Source organism: Taudactylus pleione, unplaced genomic scaffold (assembly GCF_031769625.1).
Source record: "Taudactylus pleione unplaced genomic scaffold, aTauple2 ptg000036l, whole genome shotgun sequence".
NCBI lineage: Eukaryota > Metazoa > Chordata > Amphibia > Anura > Myobatrachidae > Taudactylus > Taudactylus pleione.
Window position 1 is genome coordinate 70,126 of NW_028284438.1, and position 9,026 is coordinate 79,151.

Genomic DNA, 9,026 nt, shown 5'->3' on the forward strand with positions numbered 1-9,026 from the left:
TGCACCACGTGTGTAGCGCTGACTGGACGGAGTTTGGTCAGCGCTACGCACTGCTAAACACACAGCCGCCGGAGCCGGCAGCTATGTGTTTGGTGTAATCAGCAGCCGCTGAGAGTCTGTCAGACTCTCAGCGGCTACTGCTGTTCCCACTGCGGGAGCCATCTTCCGGCTCCCGCAGTGGGTAATGGGAGAGACGTCGTCATGACGACGTCTCTCCCATTATGCAAAGCGGCGGAGGAGCCTGTAGCTGTGTCGGGACCAGGAGCGGGGTTACAGGTAAGTGGGTTTTTTTTTACATTTCTTTCTACTGGGGGGGCTACTACCGGGGGGTACTACCAGGGGGGGATATCACTACTGGGGGCACTGCCAGAGGGGGGGGATTAATAATGGGGGAACTACCAGGGGGGGATGTTGCTACTGGGGGCACTACCAGGGAGGGGGGGAATACTGGGGGCACTACCAGGGGGGATGTTGCTACTGGGGGCACTACCAGGGGGGGTTAATACTGGGGGCACTACCAGGGGGGAAAATAGCTACTGGGGGCACTACCAGGGGGGGGATTAATACTGGGGGCACTACCAGGGGGGGATATTGCTACTGGGGGCACTACCAGGGGGGTATTACTACTGGTGGCACTACCAGGGGGGGTATTACTACTGGGGGCACTACCAGGGGGGGATATTACTACTGGGGGCACTACCAGGGGGGGATTACTACTGGGGGCACTACCAGGGGGGGATTACTAATGGGGACAGTACCAGAGGGGGGATTACTACCAGTAGCTGCTGCATTTCCCACCCTAGGCTTATACTCGAGTCAATAAGTTTTCCCAGTTTTTTGTGGTAAAATTAGGTACCTCGGCTTATATTCGGGTCGACTTATACTCGAGTATATATGGTAAGTGTTTTGAGGTGATTCATAATATAATTTACAGCAATGGTACATTATTTCCTATAATATAAACTCCTATAATACTACAGAGTCTTGGGTCTGTACAGTCTATGGCCCCCCACAACCCCACACCTCCCGCTCTACTAACACTGTCAAACCCGAACTATTAAGGGTTGTTTGGGTAACCCTGTGATTTAACTGTGTGATGCACAATGGTAAGATATACAATCCTAGTGTAAATACATACAGTCAATCGAAATGCATGTGGTGTATAGCAATGCTTTTATATTAGATTTACCACCCGAATCCTTTCTTCTCTTGCAGGAGGCCGTAGTCCGGGTTCGTTCCTGGATCACCGCTATGTAAGTATTACTCAACAGTTTACGATTAACAGTTCTTATTCTTTATAAGATGAAAAGTTAGTAACATGTGCATATATTATACTCTTTCAATACAGTCTCGTTTAAGGATTATAATATTACACTCATCAAACAATTGCACATACAGTCTTTTACTCTTATACAGTTCAGTAGTACCTATCAGGGAATGTCTCTGTGAAATGTCCTTTGGTAATATGTAACTCCTTAAGTGAACACAAAGTCTTGTTTATGCAACCCTTATCTGGGGTAAAAGTCTCGGCAAAATTAATACTTTCTCCGGGATTAACTTGCCCAGCAACTTAAAGTTATAAGGTAATCCGACCTTCCTGGAAGGGAAAGATTCCCCTGTGGGATATAGTATAGAGCCAAAGCAGTAAGCTATGTGCTATAGCAGTATTTCAATATTTATAGGCTGCACAGGGAGTATTACAAGTGACTCTGTACCCCTATTTCTCTGGAGCGGTAAAATCCCTGATGATAATACTGTTTAGATTAAATGGTCTATATTCCGAGCTGCGGTTATGAAAATGACAGAGCAAACTGCTATCTTGTAATAGAAGATTCTTCTTGGCACTGCAGGTACACTGCCATAATTTCCGTCCCTGTATAGCTGTTAGTCTCCTTCCGGAGAATCTAAAGGAAAGTCTTACTATTTCTGACTGCCTTTGATGGAATGTAAAGCATAGAGCCTGCAGCACTTTAGGTGCTGTAGAAACCCAAAAGTTTTTGGCTAACTGACTGCTACTTTAAACGTATAGCCATGAGTCTAAGTTGTTCTGGAGCTATATTTAACCCCTATAGGGTCTAATGCAAGTATGTGCTGCTCCACTCCCTGGCGGCTTGCCCAGTTAGTAGTGTCCTATGCTGTGTAGGCAACGGGGTAATGTGACCTGGGTGAGTATGGGTTAACTGGTTACTCATGATGCCTGTTGAAGGCAGCACTGCTGCGGCAACTCACTCCAGGGATTCCCCAGCTCAGCAAGGATCACCGCCTCTCTCCTTTGTGTGCCCTAGAAGGGGCCTCCCCTTCCTTTGATGCCGCAGGCCGCTGGGTTACTCCCCCAGCACTCAGCTGATGCCGGCGCCGCGTCACCACTGCTTCCGCTGCTAGGTCCGCCTCTGGCTATGATGCGCCCAGAGACCTCCGGCTCCACCTCCCTGGCAGACGCCGGTGCCCAGCTTACACGGCCGGCTGCTCCTCTGCTGACGCTGGTGCCTGGTCACTGCCGACCACTTCCTGCCGGATGCAGGAGTCACCAGCGCCGATCAGGCTTGCCCCTCACTGGCCTCCGCTGTAGCTACTCAGTGCTCTCGCTTCCTTAGCGCCTGGTGAGTAGCCCAGCAGGCACTGGAGGGGGGAACTGCATTCTGAACCCTTACACTAGCGCAGCTCTTATATACCCTCACACTAGCGCCGCGCGACCTCTCTCTTTTCCCGCTCACAGAGCGAGCTCCCTATCTCACCCGCTCGCGCTGCATCTGGAAGATTCCAAGGCTCGCGCTGTCTGTATCCAGTCAGCCCAGGCAGCTCAATATATGTATACTAAAAAATCACCATCATCGCCTCTGCTATGGCTCTATCCATCCCCTCACACTCTTTACAATAAATATTTACAATTATATACAAATGAATCATTATATACATATCCTACCCCTATATATATATATATATATATATATATACCAGCGTATAAATGTACCAGAATGCATCAAGGTGCCAGACAGCACTCTCAATGCACTCAAGGCACACCAACCCCAATATAGACACTCACATATATATTCAATTTTTACCCTAGCTTCATTAGGGTTACAATATCTCCCCCTGGTAATCTATGTAATTCTGGTGAGTAGATTACCATCTCCTAATGACATTCTAGTGACTACTATTAGCAATTCTATCCTCCTGTCTCTGTGTACCCAAAATAGGGCCAATTAAAAACTATACTGGGATGTATTACTCTATCCACCCTTCTAGGCTTTCCCAGTTGATCATAGGTTAGAATAACCGGGGGCTTTCTCTGCCTTTTAGGCCTTATACTACCCCCTAATTCTTTCATGTTATCTGCCTCGTAACCCAAGCAGCTTTCTGGAAAACTTTCCTCATCACTTTCCCTATGAAGTTCAGTATTAGTGATACAATTATTGGTACTATTCCCCACACTCCCAACTCGTTCTGGCAGAATCTCAGGTAAGTATTCCCTTTGAGGAGGATTTTCCACATAAAAGTATCCATGTCTCTCATTTTAAATTTCTTGTTCCTCTGTATCACTTAGGTCCAAGTGGCTTAGTGTTGGTTTTATCGTCTTCTCGTTTGCTTTTGTTACAGACGTCACCACCTCTGAAGGCGGAAAACTATCTAGTCAAATTTCATCTCCAATAGGAAGCAAATGTTGCCTATGGTAAGTATATACTTTGTTAGATCCATCTTCTGGTATGATTTTATACACTGGCAAATCAGACAACTTTTCCACCACCACATAGTATTCCTCCTTCCACCGGTTGGCTATTTTAAACTTCCTAGGTACCCCTCATTGCCTAAGGAGTACCCTATCACCGGGAGCTAGTTCCTGATTGTGAACCCTTTGATCATATATGGTCTTATTCTTTTGTGCAAGCTTGTTGGCTGTTCTATTGGCTAACTCAAAAGCGGTTTGTAACTCACTCCTAAGATTCTCTACATATTTGGTGTGGGAAATGGGGGATTTGGGATTCGGATTTATTCCCATACACACATCAATAGGAAGTTTCGCTTCCCTCCCAAACATTAAAAAGTAGGGTGATAACCCTGTGGATTCATTCTTCGTACAATTGTAGGCATGTACCAGTTTATGTATGTATTTCTTCCACTTACTCTTATCCAACGGGTTTAATGTGCCCAACATATTCAGTAACATACGGTTGAACTGCTCTGGTTGAGGGTCACCCTGGGGGTGATAAGGGGTGGTTCTAGATTTTTTTATGCCACAAATATTGCAGAGCTCCTTAATTAACTTGCTCTCAAAATCTCTTCCTTGATCCGAGTGTAACCTATTTGGAAGGCCATAATGTACAAAATATTTGTCCCATAAGGTGTTGGCCACGGTAATAGCCTTTTTGGTTAGGTGTCACGTAGGCTTGGGCGTACCGAGTGGTGGTCTGTTGTGACCAGTACATTGCACTTTTTTCCAGCATCTACTTCTAATGTCAGATAATCAACACATACTAAATCCACAGGGCCAGCACTTTGGATATGCCCCAATGGTGCTGCTCGAGTAGGTAAAGTTTTCCGTAGGACACAATTCCCACATGTTTTACAATAATTTTCAACTTCTGCTCGCATATTAGGCCAATAAAACCTATCTGCCACTAATCCATAAGTTTTTTCTATTCCTAGATGGCCATGGTCATCATGCAGGGCATGCATCACTGTTTCCCTATACTTATATGGTAGCACTATTTGAGATCTCTTGTTGTTTTTCATCTTGGGATCAATTCTGTATAGGAGGCCATTTTTTATAAGTAATCTGCTCCGTTGCTTTCATAACAATTTTGCTTCCCGGGAAGTATTGGAAGAGATTGCAGAAGTAACAACATGTTGTTTCAGTTCTTCAAACAAAGGCCCTATCTCAGGATCTTTCAATTGCTCCCTTTGTAATTTTCTATGATCCACCCTGGGTACTCCTTCTAACTCGTCTACACTTAACCAACAATATGAGAGAGGCAGAACTTTATCAGATGCCCCCAGACTGCTGACCATTTCTTGGCAGTTTTCAATGTCTATTCTCATGTTGTTGCACATTCCCTTGACATCTCCTGCTGGCACTTCTATCCATTCTTCTTTTAACTCCTCAGCCACTTAATTTGGGATTCTGGACAAAGAGTCAGCATCGGTGTTATTAACACCAGGCCGGTATTTTAATTTAAAGTCATAGAGAGCCAATGCTGATAACCACCTATGCCCTGTAGCATCTAGTCGGGCAGTGGTTTGGATATAAATTAACGGATTATTATCCGTGTGTACCACAAAGGAAGCACCATAGAGATAATCGTGGAATTTGTCCACAACACACCATTTTAGTGCTAAAAATTCAAGTTTATGAGTGGGGTACCTTTTCTCACTGGGTGACAGTCCCCGACTCACAAATGACACTGGCCTTAATTGATCCTGTTGGGTCTGGTATAATACCCCCCCTATCCCCTCTTGAGAAGCGTCCGTATGCAAAGTATAAGGTAGCAGGGGGTCAGCGTATGCCAAGACGGGTGCCTTGGTTAGACATGTTTTGAGTTTCACAAACGAGTCTTCGCACTCTTGACTCCATCTGCTCCCAAAGGGCTCGTTAGGCTGGTGATATAATCTGGGCTCTCGCAGAGAACTCTTTTGAGAATTACTTGTGGGCGGGTACCCTTTAGTCAGATCTGTCAGAGGTTTAGCTATTTTAGAATAGTTAGGTACAAATCTGCGGTAGTACCCGCAAAATCCCAAAAAAGAACGTAGTTCTTTTAGTTTTGTGGGTACGGGCCATTATTCACAGCTTCAACTTTTGAAGGATCTGTGGCTATTCCATGCCTGCTGACGATATGGCCCAAGTATTTCACAGATTCTTGACACAGTCGGCATTTATCTAGGGACAGTTTTAACCCTCCTTCTTCCAGTCGGTCAAGGACTTTTAACAACCTTTGGTTATGTTCTGTAAGCGTATGTCCAAAAATTATTATGTCATCTAAATAAACAATGGCTTCCCTATAATTCATGTCTCCCATGATCCTATCCATTGTTCTTTGAAAAGTGGCTGGAGCTCCCTTGATACCCTGGGGCATCATCAAGAATTAAAAAAATCTCAGGGGGCAGATAAACGCGGTTTTCTCCCGATCTGTTGGGCACATGGGTATTTGGTAGAACCCACTTCGAAGGTCCAATACAGAGAACCAGGTACTCCCTTGTAAGCAATCTAAGGCTTCATCAATTCTGGGCATGACATATTGGTCTGGCACTGTTCTCTGATTCAACGTCCTGTAGTCAACGCACATGCGTACATCACCATTTTTTTTTCGTGCTATCACTATCGGAGAGGCATAGGGGCTGCGTGACTCTATTATTATTTGATTCTCCAGCAACCCCTTTAAATGTAATCTAACGTCGTCAAAATCTGCAGGTGGAATTCGGCGGGAACGTTCTCGGAATAGTGTTTTATCTGTCAATTTGATTTGATGTTCAGCCCCTTTTGCTACTCCTAAATCCCATTCCCCTAAAGAGAAAAATGATTTTCGTCTTTCTAACTCACATATTAGATATTCCATGTCTGGGGGGGAAATATCACTATTGCGGAAACACTCAGCAAACCCACTCTGTTCATCACATCCTACACCTCCCACCCCTGTCTGCACATTCCATGTATTTACTGATGGTGTAGTCTCATTTTCTTGACACCATTCAGCAAGCCTGTTATATATATATTGGTGTTAGTCCCAATTATAATAGGAAGTTCTCGTCTCCCTCCTGGGATCTCTGGGCATATTAGTGCGATAAAAGGTATCTGAACTTCTTTGCCATCAGACACTGGTCATTTCCAATATTACTTGAACATACCCTAGATAAGGGTATCTTTCTGTACTTAACCCCCAAATTACTAGCCCGGTTAATGGCTTAATGGGGATTTCAAATATATGTTCACGATACCATGATTCAAATATTATAGACACCTGGGAGCCACTATCTAATAATATATTACATGGACTTCCATTCACCTTTGCAGACACAATCGGGGTGGGTCCTAATAAACCTTCTGGTAGAGCGCCATTCCACCAAGTGTTCCCCATAACGCATGTACTAATTTCTAGGGGACCTGTGAGGGGGTCACAGACCTCCCTCGTCCGTTTCCCAGCTCCCTGAGATCTCTGCTTTGTTCTGGATTTTCATGAGAATTTTCATCATGCACAATATTCAGGGGGCACTCACATGACAAGTGTCCCCTCCGTCCGCACCTGTAACACCCCCTATTTATAGGCCGGATTCCTCGGCCCATTCCTCTACTTGAAGGGATAGGAGTATTCACCCCTCTCCGCGTTAGATTGGTACTTTGTGAAGCTATAAACCTATCTATTTTTGCGTTCTGCTCTTCCATCATTTTAATTATTCTTTCCTCAAAGGACGTGGGTTCTACAGCGGGTACCACCACTTTTACCCTTTTTACAGTGTTTTCTCGCAATTCTTTCATAGTTTCCTCCAGTTTAACATCTTTCATCAAATCATTAAATGTCGGAGGGGGTTTCCGTATTTCTGAACACCTAATTTTTTGAGCTACAGGGTCTGAAGTTAAGGCACCCCTCAGTAACTGCTTCATTCTACTCTCATCAATATCTTCTTTTTTTATTCCATCCTTCTCCACTATTTTATATAAGAGTTTGTCCAGTCTAAACAAGTATGTGCTCAACTTCTCCCTCGGCTCCTGGAATGTATAATGGAGCCGGGAAATTAAATCTCCTACATCCTCTAATGTCCCGTAGGCATAATCTAATGCTTCGAAATAAATATCTAATGTGGCATCAGGATTGCTCCTCCTGTTAGCCTGTATGACCCCCATGGCAGGTCCCCTCAAGCTTTCAACTACCCTCTGTTTTTTTATGTGATCAGGGCATTTCCACTCTTCAGTCTGCTGCACTGCCGCCTCTTTCCAGGCATCATATTGTTCCTCCCCAGCAGGTACTGGTTGTATACCAGAAAAAATTCTTAATCTCCTGTTGCTTCCCTCGTAATGCCATCTTTCTAATTGAGTGACTATCCGTTCCATTATGTTCTCAAACTGACTCCCACATTTTTCCTCACTATTCTCTGGGTCTCCTTTACTCTCTCCCTCATTCCTTTCTTTAGTAGAGCTGACTTTTTGTGTCAGTAAACCGGTATCCTCCAATTCTCTTGTTCTCGGCCATATTATGCTCCATCTCCTCCCTGTATTATAATCTGCGATCATCATTACAGGGACCAGGTTAGGGTCTAACTCCCTTTCTGTTTCTATAAGTATGGCGCATACCAACCCTAAGTCTCCTCTCCATTTATCCACTATTTGAGGTTGTATAATCCCATACAATGTTCTAACTTGCTTAATTATGTGCTCATCTGTGAATTCTGAGAAATTTCCTCCTACTGCGAAACACCTTTTTGGGTCTACCCCTTTACTCTGACACCATATGTACAGTTCATCCCCATTAAAACATTCCATTTCTCTTTCCTTTACTGCTTGCTGATTAACCTCAAATCTCAGCAGTATGCCTCCAAAATGTAACCCTACTATATATATATATTGCTGGTAGGGATATAGGGTTACTACTTAATAGGAAGTAAGTGACTCCACCCAAACTATTAAGGGTTGTTTGGGTAACCCTGTGATTTAACTGTGTGATGCACAATGGTAAGATATACAATCCTAGTGTAAATACATACAGTCAATCGAAATGCATGTGGTGTATAGCAATGCTTTTATATTAGATTTACCACCCGAATCCTTTCTTCTCTTGCAGAAGGCCGTAGTCCGGGTTCGTTCCTGGATCACCGCTATGTAAGTATTACTCAACAGTTTACAATTAACAGTTCTTATTCTTTATAAGATGAAAAGTTAGTAACATGTGCATATATTATACTCTTTCAATACAGTCTCGTTTAAGGATTATAATATTACACTCATCAAACAATTGCACATACAGTCTTTTACTCTTATAAAGTTCAGTAGTACCTATCAGGGAATGTCTCTGTGAAATGTCCTTTGGTAATATGTAACTCCT

At 43.9% G+C, this 9,026-nt stretch overlaps 1 protein-coding gene across 1 annotated transcript; it reads right to left on the reverse strand.

The window, feature by feature from the left end:
- Positions 1-7,084: 7,084 nt before the first annotated feature.
- LOC148538786 (paraneoplastic antigen Ma1 homolog) lies at positions 7,085-8,218 on the reverse strand. Its single transcript, XM_088452289.1, has one exon. It carries the CDS (start codon positions 8,216-8,218, stop codon positions 7,085-7,087), a length of 1,134 nt encoding a protein of 377 aa, XP_088308415.1.
- Positions 8,219-9,026: the final 808 nt, after the last annotated feature.

Bases quoted from the DNA above. Each gene is read 5' to 3' on its own strand.
- LOC148538786 (XM_088452289.1), bottom strand. From the start codon at position 8,218: ATGATCGCAGATTATAATACAGGGAGGAGATGGAGCATAATATGGCCG.